Here is a 26403-nt window from a genome sequence, read left to right as displayed (position 1 = left end):
CCGGGATGTGCAGAGAACCAGAAAGGAGGATTTTTTCCCCCTCACCTTCAATCCAAACCTTTCCCTTGGTCCCAAAGCTCTGCTGGCAGAGGCAGCAGGGGGTACAGAGAGGTCGAGGAGCAGGTGAGGTGAAGGGATGAAGTGGGTAGGACCAGACCTTCTCACCAGCCATCCCAGCCTGCTGTTTGCTTGTCACATTAGTGATGCTGCCAGCTAGACAGGGACGGGAGAGTTGTACTGCCTGGGGCACAGGGAGTCTTGCTTTTATCTTCTCACTTTCACTGTGCATCAGAGGATGGCTCCCTTCTTGTGAGGGAGGCACAGCAGAGCCTGTGCTGCTCCGGACACAGGCAGGAGTGGTGGCTCCTCCTGTTCTCTCCTGTGCTGCTCAGCTGTGTCCTGCTGCAGCCAAGAGTTATTGTCTGTGAAACCAGAACCTGGGAAAGTGCAGAAATTACCTCAAAGGGCTGGAATGAGCTTTCCAGAGCTTCAAAGCCCCGAGTATTTGTTTATAATAGAATCCCAGAATGGTTTGGGTTGGAAGGGACTTTAAAGATTATCCTGTCCCTCCTCCTGCCATGGGCAGTGACACCTTTGACTGGTAGAAGTTGCTCCAAGCCCCATCCAGGCTGGCCTTGAACTTCAACAAGATTTTGACACTCCACTTTCCTGTTTCTTCCAGAATAAAAGGCAGGAGGTTGTAACATTTGAGTATCTCAGATTCCTCATCCAACTTCCCACTCACAGCAGGGCTCCTGCCAGCAGCACATGAGGGAAGTCATGGCTTTGGGTAGGCAGTTGTTGGTTATCTCCAAAGGCAGAGCTTTCCCCACGGTCCCACTGACTTGTCCCAGACCTGCACCACCCTCCTGGGGAGGGAACTTCCTCCAGTGTCCAACCTGACCCTCCCAAGCTATGATTTATGCCCACTGCTCTTCATTCAACTAAGTTTCAAAGGTTTTAGCCCAGAGATGTTTTAGATCAGCCTGAATACCAGTTCACATCCCAGAATCTGGTTTGTGCTGGAGGGACCTTAAAGCTCAGCTCATGCTACCCCTGCCATGGGCAGGGACACCCTCCTTTAGACCAGGTTGCTCCAAGTCCTGTCCAGCCTGGCATAAGACACTTCTAGGGATGGGAATTTTCGTCCAGTTCAGTCCTGGCTTTAGCTAAAAACACCTTTCACAAAGAGAACTAGTCTTGTGTCGCCCTGAATTTCTTGCTAGTGAAATTTTGTGCCTTTGCAGCGGCTTTCTCACGCTGCTTCACATAAACAATATTATATTATTAGAACTTTATCTATGTGTTTACATATTTCTTCTCTAGGAGGAGGAATGAGATTGATGGTCAAGCCCACCAATGATGTTCATAAGGTGGTGACCCTTTTGGCCAATCTTTGGCCTTCTGTACAAAATGTATATAAGGATGGAGTCAGACATTAAAATTTAGTCATAGCTGCTTGACCTGCTGTGGCCTGCGTGTCTTTTGTGTGTCCGACATAGCGACAGTCTTGAGCCATCAGGAGACAGGCAGCCCATCAGTTTCTTGTACATGAGCCTGTGTAGCTCACTGCTCTTTTTCCCAGTGAAATCACTGATTTTCTAAGGAAATACAGGAGGCTCTGTCTGTCAGGACACCAGTAAGATGTTTCATTTGATAAACTGCAAGCCAGAAGTGGTTTTGTTGAAGTCTGTCCAGGAACTGCATAAATGGGAGACCACAATGACCCAAGTGAGGAAGCCTCAGCTGAACTGAGGTGACTGAGGTCCATGAGGAGTAGTCTCATACTTCTTGATGTTTCAAGACCTGTTAGGGTACTTCTTGTGCAGAAAGCTGACACAAAAGGGGGAAAAGCAGAAATTTCCTGAGCTTTGGAGCCATCTTGCACATGGAGGAGCCAGGACAGAGCCTGTTTCCCTGACAGAGCAGGCTGGAGTATCTGCTGGGCTGCTATCCTGAGGTCACTTAAATCCCAGGTTTTGGGCACTTCACTGGTTCTGTTTCTGTGACAATTCAGCCTGCCCCAGGCTCCAAAGCTCCTGAAACCTTGACAGTCCCATGGCTGCTTCTCTTACCCCAGTGAACACCCAGACCTTGCCTTCCATGGACCTATGTCACCATCCTGGTTCTGTCATCTGCCTCTTCTCTTCTCTTCTCTTCTCTTCTCTTCTCTTCTCTTCTCTTCTCTTCTCTTCTCTTCTCTTCTCTTCTCTTCTCTTCTCTTCTCTTCTCTTCTCTTCTCTTCTCTTCTCTTCTCTTTTCTCCTCTCCTCTCCTCTCCTCTCCTCTCCTCTCCTCTCCTCTCCTCTCCTCTCCTCTCCTCTCCTCCCACAGGTCCCATCTTCACCCTGACTGCCACCAAAACACGATGTGGCTTGGCATTTGTTGCCCTCCTCCCCTGACTTGTCCCAACCTGTTGCCTTCACTGCATCCCCCCAGCCTGGAGCAGCTGGCAGCGAGTGCCCACAAGGGATCCTGCCATGCCCAAATCCCTTCTCCTCTGCCACTGCAGCAGATGGAAGGAGCTTTGCCAGCTGCTGTCTCTTCAGGAGCCTCTTCCCAGTCCTGTGGTGGGCAGTTGGGGGATGTTGGCAGAGCAGGGGCTGGGCTGCACTGCTGGAGCTTCCCGAGCAGATGCCCTTCCCTGCCCGCCACCGTCTCTGTGGGCTCCTCCTCCTGCTGACTCCCAGGCTTCCCTGTTGCATAAATTACACCAAGAGTTTGAGGATCATTTTTCCCACACCTGCCTGGGGCTTCAGGAACCTGTTCCAGTGCATCTGGAGCTGACTTTGGTCAGAAAACAACAGTCTGTCCATGATGGATGGGATGGAAAGTCCCTTCTGCTGAACCAGGGGCTCCCCCAGTGTGTCACCATCCCTGCTCTGGGCTGTGCTGGGAGCTGCTGGGAAGGCTCCAGGGCTCACCTTTTCCTCCTGTGTTTCCAGATGGCTGATTTATCTCTCCTGCTGCCCTTGGCAAACACAGCCCTGGGGCAGTGCCCTGGGGCAGGTGGGGAGGCTGGCAGGTGTAGCCAAGGGGTTACTGCAGCCTCCTGGCCCAGTGTTCTTCAATCTTTTTTGGGGTCCCTGGGGGTTGGTGGGGTCCCTGTGGGAAGGGATGAGTGTCTGTGCCCCTCAATGCTCACAGTGCCTGGTCCCCCACAGCTGCTCCATGGCCATCCCTGCCCTGGCTGGGGTGCAGGAAGCAACTGCATTGCTGGGGCTGGGCAGGGAATGCTCTTCCCAGGAGAAAAAACTGGTATTTCCAAAATTTTCCCCTACACACAGGGAACCTGCTGGAGTTTGCCATGCAAGAGAGCAAGGGAAAAAGTTCAGTCACAAATTAGAAAGACTAAGTGATGCTCCAAGGGCTGGAGTCCCTCCAGAGCCAGGCTGGGAGAGATGGGGGTGTTCACCTGGAGAAGAGAAGGCTCCAGGGAGAGCTCGGAGCCCTTGCCAGGGCCTAAAGGGGCTCCAGGAGAGCTGGAGAGAGACTAGAGACAAGGGATGGAGGGACAGGACACAGGGAATGGCTTCCCACAGCCAGACGGCAGAGAGAGAATTCCTGGCTGTGAGGGTGAGAGGCCTTGGCACAGGGTGCCCAGAGCAGCTGTGGCTGCCCCTGGATCCCTGGCAGTGTCCAAGGCCAGGCTGGATGTGGCTTGGAGCAACCTGGGACAGGGGAAGGTGTCCCTGCCCATGGCAGGGGGTGGAAAGGTCCCTGCCAACCTGAGCCACTCTGTGATTCCATGGATGCTCTGAGCAGACATCACTCCTTCAAGGACTATGGCTCTAAGCTTTCTGTGTTTGAAATTTTGGAGTCAGGTTGTTCCTAAGGACAGTTGTCATTGCAGTTAATTGGGGAAAGTATCATGTTGTGGAAAATCTGGGGGGCAGGTTGGAGGCCTGGGGATCTGACTCCCACCATGTTCCTGTTCCCAAGAGCCTTTTGCTGTGACCTGGAGCAGATGAGTTCTCCACGTGCAGAGGAGGTGGGGACACCCTTGGCACTGTGTGACCCCAGTGCTGTCTGGCAGCAGTGTGGGGATGCCAGGACCCTCTGGAGCAGCTCCTCCGTGTGGGAACAAAGCCCTTCAGGCTGGGTGGCACATGCAAATGTGACTGCAAACCCCACTGAACAAAGAACTCAGACACAGCCAAAGCCTCGGCTGCCCGGGCCAAGTCGCTGGGCTTGTGGCATTAGCAACTGCTTTAAAGGCTGTAATCTACACCAAAGCCTGCCTTGATTCAAGTGGGGCCGCAGCCAGGACCAGCTTTGGGCTGCTTTGCCATGTTTTTAAGATTTTCCAGCATTTGTAGATACAGACTCAAGGAGCTGCAGGCTGGGCCCACTGGGAAGTTTTCCAGACACTTGACACAGCAATGTGGGCCACCTTGCCAAGAACCTCAGCAACAAAAACCTCACACACTGTGAAACACCAATTTTCCAGAGCTGCAGCAAGTCCAGGAATATCACAGACCTGAGAATTTTTACTCCTTTAAGGGCAAATGTTGCTTATTAAAGAGCCCCAGTCCTGCCATCCCTTTTTTTTCCTCAGCTTCTGCTGGAGAGAATTGGTTCCAAAGATGTGTGGCTCCTAAACATGTCATCACTGGGGCAGAACTGGGAAAGGAACTGGAGGGACAAATGTTGTAATAGTCCAAGGAATAGTGAACCCTTTTAGCAGGAGAGTCACACACACACAGGGGTTGGTGGAGGGGCTTCTGGAGGTTCCCAGCCTCACCTCCCATGCAAAGCAGAGTCACCAGGATCCCCATGGAGGGCAGGTCAGGAGAATCCTCCCTTCTTTTCTTCCTCATCCTCACTGTGGTGCATTCTATGCTAGTGTTGGAAGAAGGCATCTGAATTCAAATGCATTCTCCAAGAGGGCCCATGGTGAAAGTCTGTGATGCTTAAATGGCAGGAGAGAGTTTTACCCAGAAAAACAAAATATGAGGGAGGTTTTAACGCGAGAAACTGATTTTCAGTTCGATACCTGGATGTGTTTGGATTGTGAGCTGAACAAGAACACAAAATCTGGGGCCTTGGAGTCACCTGTAGGACCTGGAGTGGGGACAGCTGGACCATTGTACAGTGACAGTCACCTGCTGGGCACTGTGTGGGACTGGGGTGCCGTGGGGCAGGGAGGGAGGGATGGTTTGGATCAGGTGTCCTGTGGGTGAGACAGTTGTGTGAGACACCCAGGTGTCTGGGAATGTGGAGTCAGTTGTCCTGGCTGTCCCCCTGCCCACGCTGGAGAAGCAGAGGTCACCCCCAGCCCTGTGCCTGCTCCACCTGGCTCTGCCTGAAGCCTTGCACAGAGGCCCTGTGTGCTCCTGCCGCTTCAAGCACAGCTTTACAGACTGCTGGAGCCTGGATCCCAGCCCAGAGGTCTCCAAGCCCTGTGGACTGAAGGTCAGGACAGCCCTTGCTCCGTGACTGATCACAGCACTGTCCTGGCTGCTCACAGCATCAGCTCCACCTCCCTGCACGGGCTGTGGGAACTCTGTCCTGGGGAATGCCCTGCTTTGCACCCACAGGGAATCCTGCTCCCCATCTGTTGGAGCTGCCTGGGTTTCCCAGTCACACTGAGTCCCTGTGTGAAGGCAGTGAGAGGAAAGCTTCCCCCCTTCCCCCAAAATTTTCCAAATCTTCGCCTTTGCCACAGTGGCAGGACAGTCACAGGCATCCCCTGGCAGAAATTCTGCTCTGCCAGAACCTTCTCCCCCACATCTCCCCATTCCCTGCCCTGTCCCGTGGCCTCTGGACTGGCTGGTGCCTCTCAGCATCATGGTGCATTTCCCTGCCACTCTGTCTTGAGCCGCGGGTCAGGCAGTTAATCCTGACCCCGATCACAGCCGCTGCTGCTCGGGGTAATTGAAAATGCCAGAATTCCCCGCTGACCCTCCTAGAATAAAAGCAGTTTCCCCCCCATCCCAGCCGTCCGGTAACCTGACACTCCAGGGACCGAGATCTGTCAGGAGGGCTCCGAGGAGATGCTGGAAAGCTCCCAGCTGTTCACCTCGCTTTTTCCCCTGGGTGATTTCAAAGTGTTGCCGGGGAGAGGCCACGGGCCGGGCTGGCTTTGCTCTCTCTGCGTCGTGAGTGTTTTCCAGAGCAAATGTTGACTCTGTCTGACATGACATGGGTTAGTGGAATTAAAGTGATCAGAGATAGGGGGTTTGCTGCCTGTAACCTGACTCTCCCAGCTAAGCTAGCAGAGGAACGGGAGGCTTTGATTTTACCAGGATCTCGACAGCGCTGCCCCTCTAGCAAGGAGCAGGGGCTGAGCCTTGGGACTGGCAGGTGAGGAGGGGCTGCCTGCAGAGTGGGGGTCTAAAGATGATGAAAAAGAAGCTGTGGAAAGATCCTGGTGTCCCCCCTGCAGGCTGGAGCCACACAGTCCGACCAGACTCTCCCAGATGCTGCCAGAGCAGTCTGAGCCTCTGGGCTGCTCCCTGCAGTGCTGCCCTGGCTAGTGGCAGGGTCTTTGCCCATTTTATTCCCTTTACAGCAGCAGTCCAGCTTCCCACCCTGCCCAGTGTGACCTTCCACAGGTCACAGCAGCACCGAGGCTACAAGTGACCCTGCAGTGCCATGGGCATTTGTCTAGTGTGTAGCTGAATGTGGGTTTGGTTCACTGAAGCCAGACCTCCTAAAAATCCACTGCCAGTGGTGGCGGCCCAGGAGTCAGGACCTGACACAGAAAATTGCCCTGTGCTATCAAAGTTTATTAGACAAAGATGCCCTGATGGGTCCTTTGAGATGGGATGAACCAGGATATACTGAATCATAAAATCACAGAATCCCAGACTGGGCTGGAAGGGACCTTAAAGATCATTTTATTCCACCTCTCCCATGGGGAGGGACATCTGCCACTATTCCAGGTTGCTCCAAGCCCCATCCAACCTGGCCTTGGACACTTCCAGGGATGAGGCAGATAGAGAGATAAGAAGGAGGTAACCTCAGGATGTTGAAAAAGCAGGGCTGGGAGAAAGGAGCAGCTCCCAGATGGAAGCTCTTGTTGAGTCAAAGAGGAAGATATCCTAGGAGAAGTCCTGGGGCTCCTGGAGCTGTTCAGAGTTGTGGTGTTGTGGGGATGGGTTGGAGAGACAAACACATGAGCAGCTTAAGAACCCTCAAATCAACTCAGGGATATAGAAGCAAGGAAGAAAAGGGGCCTATTTCTTTCTCATTGCCCCAAAACAGTTCTTCATTGTGTGATACCCCCCTGCTGCTTTTTGTCAGCTTTCTCCTAATGAATTTCCCTGAGCTTTACAGAGAGTTTTACAATTACATGAATTTTGGATGCATTGAGGATGTCTCATCCCGCTCCCAGCAGAACTGGGATGATAAGAAATGCAGGAACAGCCTCCCCCCTTCCCTGAACTGGGGGGCACAGCCAAAAACACCCAGTGGGAGTGCCCAGTGGAGAGGGAAGAGCAGCTGTGCAGGGCTGAGCTGAGGCAGGGAAGTGTCACCTTGGACACACTCAGAGGAATATCAAACCTCAGCAAGGAGGTGGATGCTGTCTCAGGAGATGAGAGATGGATCCTGGGTACTGAACTCAGTTTTGAGGTTTATGTTTGCAAAGGAGATTAACAAAGAATTGGAAAAGGTAGAGGAGGGAGTCATCAGGCTGACAAATGTGTGCAGTGCTCAGGAAACTACTTGGATAACAGAAAGGAGTCACAGAATCATTGGCTGGTTTGGGTTGCAAGGAACTTTAAAGACCCTCCAGTTCCAACTCTCTGTGGACAAAAAGGAAATACTTTCATTATCTTTTTCAGCTCTTCCATGACGACAATATCCTTTTTCTAGATTCCTCCTTCATTTTAGCTACAAAACCCAGAAAAGTTCTTGCAGTTAGAAATTGGAGTCCACAAATTTTAACCTGGAAATAAAAGGTGCATTTTCAAAGAGACCTTGAGGGAAACCTCCCCAGCGGCACAGTGGGCTCAGCATCATCTGAAGTCCTCAAAGGAGGCAGGGGGTGTGTCTGTAGCATACTCAGTGGGTCAACCACAAGTGTTTCAGCTATTTTTAACTCTGCCTGGGTGTGTGCAGATGTTCAGACTTGGGTGTTATGGAGCTTTTCCCAATTCTCTGCTAAACTGCTGTGTTGTTGTGCTGCCCTGGGTTTGGTATGACCTTCTGCAGGTTTTCCTGTGATTAAAAAGAGATTGTTTCTTCTGGAAAACTCGTATTTTTGTTCCTTCTTGTTCTCTTCCATTTTCTTCTTTCCCTTAATATTTTTCATTGCTTCCAGCATGTCCCAAAGAAGCAACTATTTGTATGAAAGTCAAATTCTGGCTGTGCCAAGCCTGAGGCTTCACGGTGCAACCAACTCCCCTGCTTTATCCCTACAGGAGATCAGGCAAATCCTTACTTACAGAAGCCAAAGCCTCTTGTGGAGGATCAGTGCTGGTTAAGCTGCCTTTGTGTGATGGATCTGTGCCACCTGGGGTTTGGTTTCCCTTAGCACAGGCTGCTGAAGTAGCCTTGAGGTGCTGCTGCTCTGGAGCCATGGAGTTCCCTGTGTCCGTGCCCAGGGAGGTGTTATCCTTGTCACAGCATCCTCAGGGAGCAGCTCTGTCACAGGGAAACCTGGACACGCTTTCAGTCAAAGATGTAAAGCTGAAAAGAGAGATGTGCCTGGTTGGGATCTTTAGCAAAAGGTCTTTAAAAAAAACAAAAACAGAAGCTCTTTCATAAAAGTGGCTTCAGCTCCATAATCAGGGCCCAGACCATCACTTGTTATGTCTTCTCCTTTTTTTTTTTTTTTCCTTTAGAAGACATGTTTTAAATGCTAGATGTGCCTCAGCTACAGTGCCTGGGAGGCAGGACTTGGTGGGGCTCATTTACAGGGATGTAGCAGAGAAGGAATGTGCTTTATGACCAAAAATTGGGATTTCATCTGGAGCTAATCAGAAAGACTAAAGGGTGATGATACAGAGGGGCTGCTGAGGGAAGCCCCATCTTTGGAGGTTTAAAGATTCACCTAATACATCTTCCCTTCCCTGGTGTGGTGTTGGACCAGGAGCTCTGGGAGTCCCATCCCAGCAGCATTCCTGGGATTTGGTGCTCTAGGGAACTGAAGGGGGCAGTGGGAGAGGAGGGCTCAGTCCTGTCAGCCTTCACAGCTCTTCTCTGCTCTGTATGGAGGCACCTGGGCCTCTTGGGTCATCCCTGTCCTCAGCACAGTCTGTGCAATGGAATGTAGAATATTTCCATTGGAAAGACCTACAACAATCACCTAGTCCAGCTGCTTCACCCAGACATGGATAATGAAGCTGGGAGAGGCCAGAGCAGAACAGCCAGGGCTGTGGATGTCCTGCTGCTACTGACCCCACACCATGGCTCTGGCACCAAGCCCAGCCACAAAAGGACAGGATGCATTTCCTTGGCTGTCACCCTTTTGTTAGATTAGAGCATCAGGATAGATCAGACCTACACTGACACAGGCCAGATCCACCTCATGGTACAAAAAGCACTGGGCTCTGTGAGGCTGAAGCTGCTACACTGATTTTGGGAAGGTCAAAGACACCCTGGTGGCTTTGGGTGCTTCCCTTGCCAAACCCCACTGAGTATTTGAGCCCTCCTGGGAGACAGTCAGGCAAGCAGGACTTAAAATCCCAGTTTTTCCATAGGGATGCCTTTATGGAAAATGGGCTGTGTAGTGGGAATTGAGACCTGCCTGGCTGTGTCCATCTTGTGACATTGAGCCAACCTGGTTTGAAAGGACTTGAGGTGTCTTCAAATCCCAGAATGGTTTGGGTCAGAAGGGACCTTAAAGCCCATCTCATTCCACCCCCTGCCATGGGCAGGGACACCTGCCACTGTCCCAGGCTGCTCCAAGCCCCATCCAGCCTGGCCTTGGACACTGCCAGGGATCCAGGGACAGCCACAGCTTCTCTGGGCACCCTGTGCCAGGGCCTCCCCACTCTCACAGCCAAGAATCTCTTCCCAGTATCCCATCCATCCCTGACCTCTGGCAGTGGGAAGTCATTTGCCCTTATTCTGTCTCTCCATCCTTTGTCCCAAGTCCCTCTCAAACTCTCCTTGAGCCCCTTTAGGCCCTGGCAGGGGCTCTGAGCTCTCTCTGGAGCCTTCTCTTCTCCGGGTGAACATCCCCAGCTCTCCCAGCCTGGCTCTGGAGGAGCTGCAGCCTTCAGAGCATCTCTGTGGCCTCCTCTGGACTTGCTCCAACTCCTCCACATCCTTCCTATGCTGGGACCCCAGAGCTGGGGGCAGCACTGCAGGGAGTTCTCTCCTGGGCCCTGCAGAGGAGCAGAATCCCCTCCCTGGAGCTGCTGCCCACGCTGTAGGATCAGCCCAGGACACAGATGGTTTTCTGCCATTCCAGCCCTGGCAAAGCTCAGGGGTGATCCCTTAGGGAGGTGATGGTCATGCAGCTCTGCTGGCAAGACCTGAGGATGAGGGGGAGCTCCTGAACCCTCTCCTTGCCAAGTGTTTCCAGTTCCTGAGCTCAGGCAGCTCCCTGTGTGTGCTGCAGAGCAGCCACAGCAGCAGAGCTGTCAGCACCCCCTCCCTGATCCTGCAGAGCTGCCCCGAGCCACGGAAGTCTGCTCAGCTCCCTGGATTAAGATAAACTGCCAAAACCCCAAGCTCAGGCTGGGCAGGGCTCTGGCTGTGACCAGTGTTGTGTGGCCGTGCAGGGGCTCGGGGTGGTGACCACGGAAGTGTCACTGGCATCCCTGCCGTGCCTCTGCCCCAGAGGGGTCACCCTGTGGGACGTGTTGGCTTTGTGCATTAGTGGATTTTCATTAAGCTTGTTTCACACTCCAGTGGTGGTTTTGGTGAGGTTTATTTCTCCAGCAATTCGCAGAAACCACAGGGCTCCACTGTGAGGAATCTGAGGAATCTGAGGCCATCCCTGATCAAGAGGATGCAGAAAGTGCCTTTTGAGGACTGCAATGGTTGGGTTTGCCTCAGTGCCCATTGCTGGTAATGCCAAGGGTGTGGGTTTGATCGCCATATGGACCATTCACTTCAGAGATGGACTCAGTGACCTTTGTGGATCTTTTCCAACTCAGAATATTCTGTGAAATCTGGGAAATCAAATGTCATTGAGGCTTAAGGGATTCAGTCAGGAGCAGTGTTTCCATCAGCTGTGGAATGAGGGAAGGTCTGTTTGTTTTTTGCACTGTTGGGACACACCTACCCCTGGAGACCCCATGGGGATAAATCCACCTTTGTTCACACCTGCATGGTGACATCACAGGGTGATCAAGGCTCTGAGAGTGGGGACTCTCCATAACTGATCTGTGTGTCACAGGGCACAGTCAGCTGCCTGGGCATCGTGTCAGGAGCCAGCTGAAGCTGTTCCTGCTGACTGCACCTGGAAAAGTCACTCTGAGGTCTGGCTGGCTCCCCTAAACTGGTTTCAAGCTCAGACAACCAGCACCAGCCCATCCCTGATTCACAGGACTGGGAGCCTGGGCCTCCCCTGGTGTGAAGGGTGTGACAGGGACCACATTTTGTGGCATTGCAGGGTGCTGTGCTCTGTTAGCAAAAAATCCAGGAGAGGGGTTGTTTCCATCTGCTCAGCAGTCTCAGGGCCACATCCGGGGTCCTGTGTCCTCTCTGGGGCTCCCAGTATCACAGTCATGGACAAACTGGTGGAGGGCCAGCAGGACAATGAGGTTACCCTGGGGCTGGAGCATGAGAGGTGAAGGCAGCTGAGAGCTGAGTCTGATCAGCCTGTAGAGGAGGAGGCTGAGGGGTATCGAGGGAGAGAATGGTGGAAATGTCCACAAAACACAACTAGCAAAATCCCAGTGGAGTGTGAGGGAAAGTTTCTGCCCCACAAGAGCAAGGCAGTTGGGGGCTGCTGCTCAGGGAGCCTGGGGGTGCTCCATCCATGGGGATGAGGTTCACTGGGTCTCATCTGGACACAGTCATGAGCAAACTGAGGATCTGGACATCCTTTCCCAGGCAAGGTGCTCAGGTTCAGGATTCAGGAGTGGAGGTAACACAAAACGATCTGACTTTGAAATTACTCACCCAGAAACATCCAGAGGTCACTTCTGACCTAGGCCTTCCTGTGATTTCATTCCTGTGCACTCCCCTGGTGTCTGTGATGAGAGGAGCAGTCACTGAGGACATGCAGTGGGGAGGTTCTTGCCCTTCCAGAGCCTCTCCTTTGCCCCAGGTGTAGGAAAGGCGCTGAGGTTGCTGTAGTCATTCATCTCACCTGCCTTCTCCCACCATGCAGCACCTTTGCCTCATTAAGCTTGTTAGATGAGCCCCACCTCATCCATTTGGGTCTTTTGCTGAGCCAGACAAGAGCAGGTTCACCAGGAACCAGCAGCACATGAGTCACACACATCCTGCTGTAGCTGTTGTCTTGTACATCTCCCTAAGCAGAGGCAGGAGATGCCTTGGAGAAGTCCTGTACTCCCAAGTGCATGGAACTGGAAGAACATTCCAGAACCTCACTCCTACCAGAAGGAACCTGGAGCTGAGGAGCTTCTCCAGCTGCAAGGCCACTGAACCTGTGCCTAAATCATGGGATGTTGCCACATGCCAGTGTTGTGGTGGGACAGCTCTGGCTGTACATGACCCCTGTCCTGGAAAAGCCCAGTGTGTAAATGTGGGGTCAGTTCCCAGAGCAGGTGGCAGAGACACCAAGGGCTGTGTGTTCCTGATGCCTTAAGTTTTAGATTTCATATTTTCAGGTTCTGTGCTGCCCAGGGGTGCAGTTCTGAGCTCACAGTCAGTGTCACTCAGCTCTGCACAGACCAGGGAGATAAAACAAATCCTTTTCCTGCTGCACACCAAGGACAACTTTCAGGCCCAAAAGCACAAACAAGGGTGGCTGAAGGGAGGAACAAGAAGGATGGGATCTCACAACCTGAAGCTGGAATTGGACAATTAAACCCCAATATGCAAATGGACCAAAACTTATAAAAATGTGAGACCTCATGACCTGTCAGCCATTGTGTGACCATTCTTAGTCCACCTTGGGTGTAGCCCTGGTCAGGCCCTGTCCTGCCTAAGGTATATCCCAGAGGCCTTTCAATAAACCCCTACTTTATTCTCCAGCTCTGTCCAGTCTCTGTTCCAGGTCAGCCTTTCCAGGGCTTCACCTCCCCTCAGTCCAGTGCCATCCCTGCCACAAGGGCAGCACAGTCACATCTTCCTTCTAAGCCTTGTCTCCAGAGACAGAGATGTTTGTCTTGAAAATCACAGATGTCCTACAGAATCTGTGTCGACAAGGAAGCAGCGAGCTCTGGCAAGAGCTGACAGGCTCCAGAAACATTACCTGTGTTTCATCTTCATGCCAGCATAAAAAACTATTCCTAGGAGTTTGGAAAGATGTGGCCTGAAGCAGTGGGACAGGGATGTCAGGGCAGGAGGGGAGGGCTGAGGTGACACAGAGAGTTTCAGAATGTTCAGACTGACACAGAGAGATTCTGCTTAAGCAGAAATGGATGGAAGGACTCAGGATTTATTAGAATCATAGAATGGTTTGGTTTGGAAGGGTCCTTAAACATCATCTCCCCCCACCCCCTGCCATGGGCTGGGACACCTTCCACCAGACCAGGTTGCTCCAATCCCCATCCATCCTGACCTGGGACACTTTCAGGGATGAAATTCCTGTGCTGTCCTTCTAGTTTTGTTCTCCTGGACAAAACTAGAGCTCGGCAACACTGCTGAGGCTAATCCACATCACGAAAATGGTGCAGCAGTGTGGTGGCAGATCTTGTTACCCAAACCCAGCCCCTTGGCACCCAGACATTAAACATCCTGAGAGCTGCAGTGCTCTGAGTCAGAAAAGCAGCAGTGAAGAGCCAGATAATGGGATCAGAAAATAGGCTTTTGCTGGTGTGTTTGAGAGGAGTTGCTCAGTGGTAATTCATTGTGATGTGCAGGAACATGCTGGGGCCATGCTCATCCATGCACCACAGTCCTGCCACTGCAATCCCAGCTGGCACAGCTCCTGTCACTGCCCCTGATGCCAAGGGGAGCCAGCCTGGAGCTGGGCGAGAGGTGCCTTCCTTTGGGTGCTGCTCCTCCAGGCTGTTTCTCAGAGCTGTCAAATGAGTTGCTCTTCCATGAAATATTGTAAGGGTTGGACTTGGGAAAAGCCCATGTGAGTGCAAACCTCTCTGCATCCATTTGGCCTGGCATGCAAGTGACAGGGAAGCTTTCATGCTACCACTCTCCAGTCCTCTCCCACCCCTGAGGCTTCCCCTGTGCCCTGAAGCTGCTGCAGTGGTGAGCCCGTGCTGGCAGATGTGCCAGGGCTAACGCTCCACTGCAGCTGCAGCTCTGCAGGTCTGGGCTGGCAGCAGGGGAGCTCTGGATGACCCTGCAATGACAGGGATGTGCTGGCAGTGCCAGGCTGGGCACAGGAGGGCACAGACACAGCTGGGCTCACTGCTCTGGGATGTGGGGAGAGGAGGCAGCGCAGACACCCGTGGGTGTCAGTCCTGCAGTGAGGGTGGGTGGGTGGGTGGGTGTCAGCTGCTCTGCTGTCAGCACCTACAGTCAGAGAATGTCCCAACCTGGAATGGACCCACAGGGATCATCCAGTCCAACTCCTGTCCCTGTGCAGACACCCCAACAATCCCACCCTGGGCATCCCTGGCAGTGCTCCTGGAGCTCTGGGGCCGTGCCCATTCCCTGGGGAGCCTGGGCAGTGCCAGCACCCTCTGGGGAAAGAACCTTTTTCTGATATCCAACCTAAACCCCCGTGACAGAGCTCCAGCCGTTCCCCGGGTGCTGTCCCTGGTCTCAGAGCAGATATGGGAGCGGCCCCTCAGGAGGAAGCTGCAGACTCTGATGAGTTTCCCGATCCCGCAGGACTGAAAGCGGCCCGGGCTGTTGACCTGCCCTGTCAAGAGTTTCCCAGAAGGAGGTGGCAGCTCCTGCCCCACGGGTTTGTCAGCACAGCTCCCTGGGCAGCTTTCCCATTGCTGTGCCCGCCTGGCCGAGTGTCCGGCTGCTGCCCGGGCTGTGTGCGGGGCCGGGATGGGCCCTTTGTGCCCAGTGGGACGGGCTCTGTGCGGGGCCGGGCCATGTGCTGGGCCGGGCTGTGTGAGGGGCCGGGCTGTATGAAGGTCTGACACGGCCCTTTGTGCCCGCCGGGCCGGGCTGTGCTGTGTGCGGGTCTGGCACGGCCCTTTGTGCCCGCCGGGCCGGGCTGTGTGAGGGGCCGGGCTGTGCCCTTTGTGCCCGCCGGGCCGGGCGGCAGCGGGGCCGGGCTGTGTGAGGGGCCGGGGCAGCGGGCGGCTCTCTCTCCATTGTCAGCGTGTCAGGTCAGCTTTGTGCTGCCTGCTCGGGCTGCTGGATGCACCTCCCGTGATGGGCATGTGCAACTCGCAGCCCCGGCCTGCCTGAGCCTTGGGAAGCTGCTCTATGCAAATGGAAAAGTAAAAAAACACCAATTTCTCCAAGGCAGGCAGAGAGGAGTGCATGGTGTGGGGCTGGTGGGGCTTTTTCCGGAGGAACAATGCTGTGCCCGCTCCAACCGTGGGCTCCTTTTGCCGTTTTCCTGCTTGAGGCACTGTCCTACATGTTTTCTAACTACCAACTCAGCAGAACCATTTTTTTCTCCCGTCACTGCTCTCTACAAACAGCAAAATCCAGGATCTCCTGCCCCCTGGACAGCTCTCCCAGTGCAGGAAGTGAATTCCAAAGCTCCAAACAGCAATTACCCAGCTGCCCACCTCCTGCCAGGGTTAGGGTCCTACCTGTGCAGGTGTCTGACTGTTCTCCCCCCTCTCTCTCTCTCTTTTCCAGCCCCTTCTGCCGTGTCCATCATGCACCAGGTGAGCCGCACCGTGGACAGCATCACCCTCTCCTGGTCCCAGCCCGACCAGCCCAACGGAGTCATCCTGGACTATGAGCTGCAGTATTACGAGAAGGTACTGGGGGACCTTGGCAGGGGGCACCCACAGCTTTTGGGGAGAGGAGGGGGTGCAGAGCTTCACTTAAGGGCTGGTCAGTAGGAGACTTCTCTTGCTGCATTTGGTCCCGTGGGTGACAGTGGCTGTCAGTCCTTGGGGCCCAGTGATGGTTCCAGTGGCCCAAGTGTAGAAAATCATTCAGGAGCTTCTCCTGTCACCTCCACAGAGCTGGTGGTTATTAGACCCATTGCAGGGAGAGCAGGCTAGCCAAAGCCCAGGGTCTGTTTTTTCCTTTTTGTGGACATCAGTAGAAAATAGGAATGACAGGGAGCATCCAGTCTGAGGCTGGAGCTCACTCAGTGGATGTCATCTTGGAGATTTTCTGGAGTGCTGTCCATGGGTGCATTTATACCAAAGGTGACTTTGGCATCTCTTCATCTCCTGGATCGCCCAGATGTTGTAGAGGGAGGTGTCCCATGCTCCCATGGAGGGTCCACTATGGAGTCAGTGTGAGGGGGTCCCAGAGCTCTGGCTCTTCCATCCCTGAGGAACCTGCTCCCTCCATAACCTCCCTGTCCAGGCAAGCAGAGGGATTTCAGTCTGGGCTGTGCCAGGGTGTCCATCCCACCAGTGGCTGCTCAGAGACTTGAGGCTCACTTCAAGTTTGGTCCCAGGACCTGCCAGGCTGAACTTCATCAGTACAGCCCAGGGGAGATGGGGAGCAGGAGACTTCTCCTTCCAGGAATCTGCCCCCTTGCACAAGGGCTTATAAACTATACATTATAAATTGCAAAGTAACTAATTAAAAAGCTTTATGATTAAATGGAACTGAAAATATTTTTCCCAGCAGTTGCCGGAAGAAATGATTAATCCCCCCCACTGCCTGCCTGTGACCTATTTTCTCATCACCAAGAGCCAGAGGGAGAATAGGGAGGAGGGGGGGGCTCCTTTGTAAGCTGTTAAATAGGTCCTGACCTATATTGCATAAATCACAGCCATTTATTTTGACCCTTGGAAATGATCCCAGAATATATGGCAAGATGGATGAGTAGATAACAAGACAGATCTGGGAAGCAAGAGGGGTCCTTTCCCTGGGGACCCTCACTGTAGAGGCAGAAGATCTCAGGGAGTAATTCTCCTCCTCTTACTTTATCTTACTCTCTCACCCTCTTTCTTTCTTTCTTCCCTCTCCTCTGTTTTCTGAGGGAGGCTGTAAATAAAGGGAATTTTTGTCTAAAAAGTAGTGCTGCTGTTGATGGTCAGTCTTTGCAACCACATCTGCCTGTCCCTTTGTCAGAGTTAGGGCACAGCATGTCCCTGATGATGGGGACAAGTGTCCCCACTCTCAGGCAGTGCTGTTCATGGAGCACTGAGCCTGGCACAGAGAGCAGAGCTGGGCTGGGATTCTCCCTGTCCTGGTATCTCAGAGAACCATGGAAGCATCCCAGAATGGTTTGGGTCAGAAGGGACCTTAAAGCATATCCAGTGCCACCCCTGCCATGGGCAGGGACACCTGCCACTGTCCCAGGCTGCTCCAAGCCCTGTCCAACCTGGCCTTGGACACTGCCAGGGATCCAGGGGCAGCCACAGCTGCTCTGGGCACCCTGTGCCAGGGCCTGCCCACCCTCACAGCCAGGAATCTCTTCCAAATATCCCATCCATCCCTGACCTCTGGCAGTAGGAAGCCATTCCCTGTGTCCTGTCTCTCCATTCCTTGTCCCCAGTCCCCCTCCAGCTCTCCTGGAGGCCCTTTAGGCCCTGGCAGGGGCTCTGAGCTCTCCCTGGAGCCTTCTCTTCTCCAGGTGAACACCCCCAGCTCTCCCAGCCTGGCTCTGGAGGGACTCCAGCCCTTGGAGCATCTCTGTGGCCTCCTCTGGACTTACTCCAACTCCTCCACATCCTTCCTGTGCTGGGACCCCAGAGCTGGGGGCAGCACTGCAGAGGGGTCTCACCAGAGCAGGGCACAGGGGCAGAATCGTTGGAACTCCATGGAACCTTTTTTTTCCTGGTTCTTGGTTTGAAGGAGGCCCAGCTCAGTCTCCCCAACCCTGATGTTTGTATGTGCACAGGGACACTGGGTCCTGCTCTGGCTGCTGGACACAGCTGAGTCCCAGGTTAGTGCAGCCATTGCAGTGCTGACTTTTGCAATCAAAAGCCATTTCCTGGATCCCTGGAAACAATCCCAAAATGCAGGGCCTTGGCTCTGCCGTGCTCTTCCCCTGCTTCCCATTAATCCAGCAGTTGGATGTGGTGTGTGACACATCCCAGGTGTGTTCTCACTCCACTGCCAGTCTGTGCAGAGGTGATTTCCTTCCAAATATTTCATTACAAACTGTCCCATGTGCTTCTGAATGCTCAGCAAAGGCTCTGGAGCTGGTTAAGTGGTTTCTGGTGGATTTTTTTTTTCCCCAGTAGAAAATTATATTTTATTTTCATGAAAACAGCTCAAATGAAGAAACAGCAGCATACACATTATATATAAAAAGCACCTTGGCTCTTCATTTTTAATAGCTTCTCTTCTATATAAAGACATAAATTAAATTTAAAAAATAGAAGAATTTATTTCAGCGTTGACAGAAGAGAACTGTTCACAATACCTGAAACAAAGGTGCATTTTTGTTTCCCCTTCACAGATTATTTATAACACTGCTATTCTTAGATGCCATCAAAAATGCCTGTACAAAGACAACATTATGAGTTTCTTTCTCATGGAGTTGGAGCAAATCCACGCAGATTGTTTCACAAACACTGCCTGACGTGGCTGCTCTCTGCAGCCCTTGCCTTAATGTGGTTTTTTTTCCACTTCCAAGAGTCACCTGCCAGCATTTCTCTTATTAAAACAGTCTGTGTTGTCTTTATTTAGAAAGGGCACAGCAGTTTTTATCCAAAGTTGCCAGACTTATCCTGGAGTGTGGGAACTGGAGACCCACTGCAGTGTCAAGCACTACAAGGAGTAATTAGCCCTCCTCATTATGCAAAATGGCTGGGTTTGATGATGCTCAAAGTCACCCATTTTGTAATTGTTTGGAGAGATTCAGCCCAATTTGGTCAGCAGTGCAAGATTTTAGGAGGCAAAGGAGCCCTTTGATGTCTGCAGCCAGTGCTGGAGAAGGGGCATGGGCTGGCTGGGGGATGAAGGGTGGGGGACAGGACCTGTGAAGGTGGAGGTGGAACTGGAGCCTTCCTGGTGCCCAGGAGCCTCTGGCCACAGTCCAGCAGCCCAGGACAGGGTGTCTCCAGGGCTTGGACCAAGGATGCTGCTCCCAGGCTGACTCAGGGGACATCCCTGCCCATGTCAGGGGGTTGGAACAAAATTGTCTTTAAGGTCCCTTCCACCCCAACCCATTCTGGGTTTCTCTGACTTTTGGAGTCTGTCCTGCAGTGTTGGACACCAAAATCCCTGATCCTGGAGCCAAAGCTGCTGCCTGGTGTTTCCCATCTGTCCTGAGGTGGGGCTGCCCCTTCACCCAGTGCTGCCCAAGTCCTTGAAGGGGGCTCTGCCCCAAGAAACTGGGAGTTCCAGGAGATGGAGAGGAATCCCTGCCAGGGAGCCGTGGCATAGCCTACCTGCAGTCCCAGTGCCTGCCCAGGGCCACACTGGAACTGGGCACTGTCCAGGACTGGTGTGGGAGAGGCAAACACTCAGAGAATAATTAGAATAATTAAAGTTGGGGAAGCCCTCCAAGATCAGTCAGTCCAACCTTCACCTCAACTCCCACCAAACCACATTGCCAAGTACAGCATCTCATTTTTTGAGCACTTCCAGGGATGGGGACTCCACCTGGGCAGCCTGTGGCAATGCCTAAAAACCCTTTGAATGAAGAAATATTTCCTTATATCCAGCTTGCACTTCCCTTGGCACAACTTGAGGCCATTTCCCCTTGTCCCACTTGATGAGATACTTGGCAATCAGGCAGCAGGAAGGTTCCACAGAATCACAGAATCATTAATGTTAGAAAAGTCCTTCAAAATCATCAAATCCGACCTTTGACTGATCTGGGTCTGATCTGGCTGTGGCACTAATGTTCTGTCCCCACGAGTGATGGATCCCTGTGAGAGTCCAAGGGCTGTGGATCCCAGAAGTGCAGCCCCAGTGGGGCTGGCAGGACTCTGTTCCCACGTGTGGGCATCCCAAAATGCAGCTGTGTGATGGTTTGGCACCCAGCCCTGGCGTGTCCTGCTGTGTTTGCCCCCAGGACCATGGCAGATGCCACTGTGCAGGCTCACAGGAACTCTGCCAAATTCACTCAGTTGACTATTTTTTTCTTGGCTTTTTTTTTTTTTTTTTTTTTTTTTAAAATGCAGCGTTTTAGAAGCAATTTTTGTAAATCTTTAGGGTGTCTCGCAGCCTACCCATGTTTCAAGAGACTCTTTTCTTGTTGATCAGACTTTGGTTTCAGCTTCAGTTTGACTCGTGGGAAGAGGAACCAGATGAGGACTCAAACCAGTGTGTTACTTTGAATTAGGATTTCCAAACTCAAAACAAAATCTGTAGAGAAAAAAACCCCAAACACCTCAAAGCTCTGCTTGGACTTGGGCTTTAAACCACCTGGGATGCACTTTGCCTGCTGGAGGAACCCTGAGAGGTGAAAGGGGAGAAGTGTTTGAGGTGAATGTGCAGGTTCTGGAGAGGTGATGCCGAGGAGAAAGAATAGGTTTGATAAGGGGAGGGTGGAGAGGTGTAAATGGTTTTTCCTTGTGGTCTGGGTTTAAAGGAGAGCACATCACAAGCACACCTTCCTCAGCCAGGCAGACATCAATTTCCCAGGCTATCAACCACCTTGTAGGCTTGGCCATTACATTCCATTTAAAGTCCTCCAGGAGCAGGGATGAGGCTCTCCAAAAGAGTTGGACAAATGATTTTAAAACAACTGTGTTGTTAGTGCCCTCCAAGGGCCTGGAAGGATTCATCCAAGCCCTTGAGCTCTAAAACTGTAAACATTTCCTGACCTATTTCTCTCCATGCCTGCCTGGGAAAGGTCCAAAGGAGTGCTGAGGCCTGATCAGACAAACAAGGCCATGAGTTTGCTGTGTGCTCATCCTTCCTTGGTCTATGTGTATCTGTACTTGAACTTTTCACTGCCATCAGTCTAATTACCAGAGACCCCAGTGACAACCAGGGACCTTCAGCACCAGACCCAGATGTATAAAACAGATATTGTAGTCTTTAGAAGGGAAAAGTGTTCCTGAATAGTGTTAACAGTAGAGGTCTCCCAGGTGTTTCATAGAGTCATAGGATGGTTGGGCTGGAAAGGACCTCAAAGCCCATATCATTCCAGCCCCTGCCATGGGCAGGGATTCCTTCCATAGCCCCAAGGAGAGTGTTTCAAGTCCCATCCAGCCTGGCCTTGGACACTGCCAGGGATCCACAGCTTCTCTGGGCACCCTGTGCCAGGGCCTCATCACCCTCACAGAGAGAAATTTCTTCCCAATATCTCATCTAATGCTACTCTCTTTCAGTCTAAAGCTGTTCCTCCTTGTCCTATACCACCATGTCCCTACGTGTAACACAGAACTCCCCTGCTCTCCCTGCAGAAGGATTTGCCATCAGCATTTCCACTCCTGGGGTTTGGCTTTGAAGAAACACATTCCTGCCAGGCCCCTCTCTTAGCACCCCCACACCAGGGCACTGCTCAACCAACTCCTTGAGACATTAAATTAATCTATTCAAGGCTAGGTTGGATGCTGTGGGGAGGCCCTGGCACAGGCTGCCCAGAGAAGCTGTGGCTGCTTCATCCCTGGAAGTGTCCAAGGCCAGGTTGGACATTTGATCTAGTAGAAGGTGTCCCTGCCCATGGCAGAGGGTCGAACTGGATAAGCTTTAAGGTCCCTTCCAGCTGAAACTGTTCCATGATTCTAAGAGCACAAGATCCCTGACAGGATGGTGCAGCCGGGTGGGTGTCAGTATCTTCTTCCAGAGAAAAAGCAACATGACAAGTGGACACAGTCTCAAGCTGTGTCAGGGGAGGTTCAGGTTGGACAGCAGGAAGAATTTCTTCATGGAAAGGGTGCTCAGAGATTGGAAGGGGCTGCCCAAGGAGATGGTGGAGTCCCCACCTCAAAAATGTTCAAGAAATGGACATGGCACTCAGTGCTCTGGGCTGGTGACGAGGTGGAGATCAGTAAAAGGTTGGACTTGATGATTTTGAATGACTTCTCACCTTACTGATTCTTTGGAACCTTCCTTCTGTCTGATTGCCCCTTCATTACCCTCTGTCCATCAGCACTCTACTGCAGAATTTGGTGAGGTGCTTTCTCTTTTCTGGGAGTTTCACTCTGACCTCTTGTTCCCATGGGAAAAGCAGAAATGTCTCCATGCCACCCATGTCATGTCAGGGCTGGGACAGAGGTCAGTCCCTGCCAGAGTCTCACGAGGTGATCCCTCCTCACTGAGGGTGCAGAGAGATCCTGTGCAGTGACTTGAAGTCAGCAGATCTCAGAGACTCACTGGGAACTTGCCAGATCAGATTTTGAGCTGTTGCTCCTCTGTTCCATCTGGTGATCTGCCAGGGCAGCCTGACCTGCCAACCCCGAGGTACAGCCAGGACAGATGAGCACCTTCAGTGTCCCTGCAGTCACTGGATTCCAAAATCTGCGCCTGCATCTCCTTTTCTCAGGTGTTTACTCACAGCTGGGCTTTCCTGAGAGCTTCTCTCTGTTTTCCAGAAGCATTGTACTGTTGGCATTGCTGTTTTGCTCTGACTTTGGGATTCCATGGCAGCCAGGCTCCCAGCCACCTTTCTCTGGGCACAGTCAGAACCTTCTGTCATCCTCTTCTGTTGACTCCACATCCCTTGGAGACAGGGACTACCTGTTTTCTTCTATGAGGAAATCCTGCTTATCCACCAGTGCTTCTGGATGAAGGGCACAATTCCTAAGGGCAGCATCACCTAACCAAGTGCCAAGCCACCTGCACTGCTGGGATTCTGGAAACTTAGATTTAAGATTTTAGTAGATAGTAATATATGTGAGTCAAGATGGAGGACTTTGGGCATTGTCTGGGTCCTTCTTCTTCACCTCCTTCTTCTTCTTCATGGGTTTGGGTGGTTTTCTGTGATTGGTTGATGGAGTCTGCATTACAGACTTCAAATAGTTATTGGGTTTAAAGTAAAAATAATTTAGGTGGCATTTCCTACTGCACCAGTGTGTGACTGCTCCAGTCCTCAGCTACAAAACTGCAGACAAGGGGCAGAACAAAAGTTTGGAAATAGTGTCATTATCACTTTGAAATATGCTCTTCGGGTCCCCTTGGAATCTTGGCTGTGGCCTCTGGAAAAGCAGGCTCTGGGCAGTGGAGTGGGAGCAGAACTTCTCCTGAGGTCCAAAACCCAGTGTTCAGGTGGGCTTTACTTCCTGGCAAAGGGAGATGGGAGCTGGGGAAGAACAAATAGACTGTGCTGAGGCTGGATGAGGCACAGCAGGAGGGGATGGGAGAGGAGGAAATTGTTAAGAGAAAGGCACAGAAGAGGGAAGAAGTTCCCATCTCCAGTGAACCTCAAGGCTTAGAGAAGCAAGCTGAGTTTATTAGCTACTGCCGCCTTTAGAGCCTTTGCTGAGAGGTGGTGGAGCCTGCTCACACCCCTGAGTCTGTGTGTCCCTGCCAGGAGAACAGACCTGTTTGTTCAGACCTCGGTGGTCTCTCCACCCTGGTCTCCTGCCTTTACTCCTTCCAGGGGTGCAACACCTGATTCTGGACTGATGTTTCTGATGACAGATTTGTGTTTTCTCTGCAGGATCTGAGCGAGTTGAACTCAACCACAGTGAAGAGCCCCACCAACACGGTGGCAGTGCAGAACCTCAAGGCTGGCACCATCTACGTGTTCCAGGTGCGGGCGCGCACCGTGGCCGGCTACGGCCGCTACAGTGGGAAGATGTATTTCCAGACCATGACTGAAGGTGAGTCTGCAGCTCTGTAAAGGTGACTCAGGGTCTACAGAGATGTGGAGATAGACACACAGCTGGTCCCCTTGCTGTCAGTCCCCTCAAGGGTGTGTTAACAGATTATATTCAAAATCTGGAGAGAAGCCTGGTGATACAGTCTTACAGGAGGCCAGTGTTTAATGAGCTCCATGAAGATGTATCAAGTCCTGAGGGCTGACCTGTAACCTCCTAGAGTGGCTTAATAATATTTGGGAGAGGGCTCTTCAGGTGTGTTTTGTAAAGCAAAGGTTTTCATAAATGAGAAAATAACAAACGATACAGAAACAAAACAGAAGTGTGCTGACGTGCAGGGAAGCTCTTAACACCTGGCTAAGACACCCCAAAAAGCCCCAAGCACCTCTCTGCTCCTTCTTAAATACTTAATGTTTTAGGAGGGCTTTTGGCTTGCTGCCTATTAGAAACCAGCTTTACTTCAGAAGAACAGCTACAGAGACCAGCAGGTGCTTCTGTGCTGGCATGGAGCCAGTGATCGTGAGAGAAACACAGAAAATTCTGGTGCTTCTCCTTAAAAGTCAGGGGTGAAACTGGAACCCATTTTCCTTATTTGGAAACATTTGCTTGGGTGTGGAAATGCACTGATACAGCCTGGGTGCTTGTTTCATGCAGGGAAAGCCCCAGTTTCTGCCTAGTTTTTCTGTTGTGGGGATGTGTCTGCTCAGCTGGATGTAGAGGAAGCAAAATTTATATTTTCTACCTGCACAGCTGCTGATGACAAATGCAGAGCCATGTCTTAATTTTCTAAATTCGTGCAGCTAAATAAAACAGGCCAAGCCAGTTTTCTGGCCCTGGGGCCAAGGACAAGGCACAGCACGCTTCCACAGGACTAAACCTCCCTCCCAAAAGGAACAGCTCCCTCCAACCTTCCTTCTGGGACACATCTCCCAACCAGAGGGGAGTCCTGAGTGTCCCAAAACAAAGCCATGCCAGGAATCAAACATAGCCTGTGCTCAGGGCTATCCTCTGACTTCCATGACCTTGTGAGGGATGGCACATCCTGTGCCACAGTAACCTGTTCCCTTTTCCCCTCGTGCCAGCCGAGTACCAGACCAGTGTGCAGGAGAAGCTGCCGCTCATCATCGGCTCCTCGGCGGCAGGGCTGGTGTTCCTCATCGCCGTGGTGGTGATTGGCATCGTGTGCAGCAGGTAGGACAGGCTGAGACACCCCCAGGGCCCTGGGGACAGGGGGAGAGGACAGAAGTGTCCCCTTGGGAACAGCCAAAGGGTCTATGGGTCCGACCCTGGATGCTGCAATCTTCCCAGAGAGAGAGGTCTCACTGGAGACAGCCTTCCAGGGATCTGGGCAGTCCTCAGGCCACCAGATAACCTCAGCAAGGGGCAGTCTGTGGCTGCCAGTGATCAGCTCTCAGCAGTGATTTCAGCCCTGCCTTGTGAGGTGACCCCAGGCTGACTCAGAGACAGAGAGACAGGAGTGCTGTGTGGTGATTCCACAGGGTAGCCTTTATTATCCCACACCCTGTGAGTATTTATGAGGGAAATCCAGGGTGGTACCAAAGAGAAGAGACCAGTGGGTTAGAAAGAATCTACATGGGTATATCAGAGCATGATGGGATCTCACCATGACCAGGGAGAACAGCCTCATCTAAGAGTTATCTCTCCTGTGGAGGATTAGGATGAGCTTATCACATTCCATTCAAGGGACATCCCTCCAGGGCAGTGGCTTGGCAGGCTCACCTGCCTCCACAGCCCCTCAGCACAGCCCCAGCCTCATGGGGCCCATGCTGTGCCCAGGTCTCCTTTCCCCAGCCCCGAGGGGCCCATGCTGTGCCCAGGTCTCCCTTCCCTGGCCCTGAAGGACCCATGCTGTGCCCAGGTCTCCCTTCCCTGGCCCTGAAGGACCCATGCTGTGCCCAGGTCTCCCTTCCCTGGCCCTGAGGGGCCCATGCTGTGCTCAGGTCTCCCTTCCCTTCCAGAAGACGGGGCTTTGAGCGGGCAGACTCGGAGTACACGGACAAGCTGCAGCACTACACCAGTGGCCACAGTACGTACCGGGGTCCCCCCCCGGCCCTGGGGGGCCCCTCTCTGCTCGGTTCGTGCTCCTGCTCACTTGGGCCTTGAGGGGAGGGCTGTGGGCAGGGTGTGCATGTGTGTGTGTGTGTGTGTGTGTGTGTGTGTGGGCAGGGCAGCTCCAGATCCCCCCAGACAATGATCCCTGCCCTGCTCTCTCAGCCCTGCTTGCTGGCAGGTGCCTGAGCGTGTTCTCCAGTCCTCTGTGACAGCCAACACCTCCTGAAGCATCACTGTCTTCTGTGCTGCAGTCTCTGCTACCACACACCATGTCTTGCTGCTCCAGCTCCTGAGCTTTGCCCATCTCCTGGGCAGCAGTGAGACCCCTTTTCTCACCTATCCGTGTCCTGCAGAGTGCTGTCCCCCTACAGGAACCCACAGATCTTTGCTAGAGCCCATCCCAGTGCTGCCAGATTCCCAGAAGATGTAAGATATATCTATATATAAGTATGTAATACAATACCTAACATGCCCTCTCTTGTAGCCTCCCTCTTCCAACATCCCTGTGCAAGTCACTCCCCCACATGCAGCATTCCTGCTCAGCCTCACTGCACACCCTG

The 26403-nt window shown here is 52.5% G+C and overlaps 1 protein-coding gene across 2 annotated transcripts in view; it reads left to right on the top strand.

Moving 5' to 3' along the window:
- The window catches only part of EPHB2 (EPH receptor B2), a gene marked incomplete at both ends in the record, with an annotated part of 297582 nt that overhangs the window by 255864 nt on the left and 15315 nt on the right, over positions 1–26403 (top strand). The window contains 4 exons of one of the 2 annotated variants that reach the window (XM_083876869.1): positions 15771–15895; positions 23611–23773; positions 24853–24961; positions 25750–25817. In XM_083876869.1, coding sequence (XP_083732995.1) covers positions 15771–15895; positions 23611–23773; positions 24853–24961; positions 25750–25817 — 465 coding nt within the window. The remainder of the gene's footprint in view (positions 1–15770; positions 15896–23610; positions 23774–24852; positions 24962–25749; positions 25818–26403) is intronic. The other variant, XM_083876870.1, reaches the window with a different exon arrangement.

Source organism: Zosterops lateralis (assembly GCF_965231275.1).
Source record: "Zosterops lateralis genome assembly, chromosome: 22".
Lineage (NCBI taxonomy): Eukaryota > Metazoa > Chordata > Aves > Passeriformes > Zosteropidae > Zosterops > Zosterops lateralis.
The sequence above is the reverse complement of the archived record's forward strand: the minus strand, read 5'-3'. Positions and strand labels throughout refer to the sequence as shown.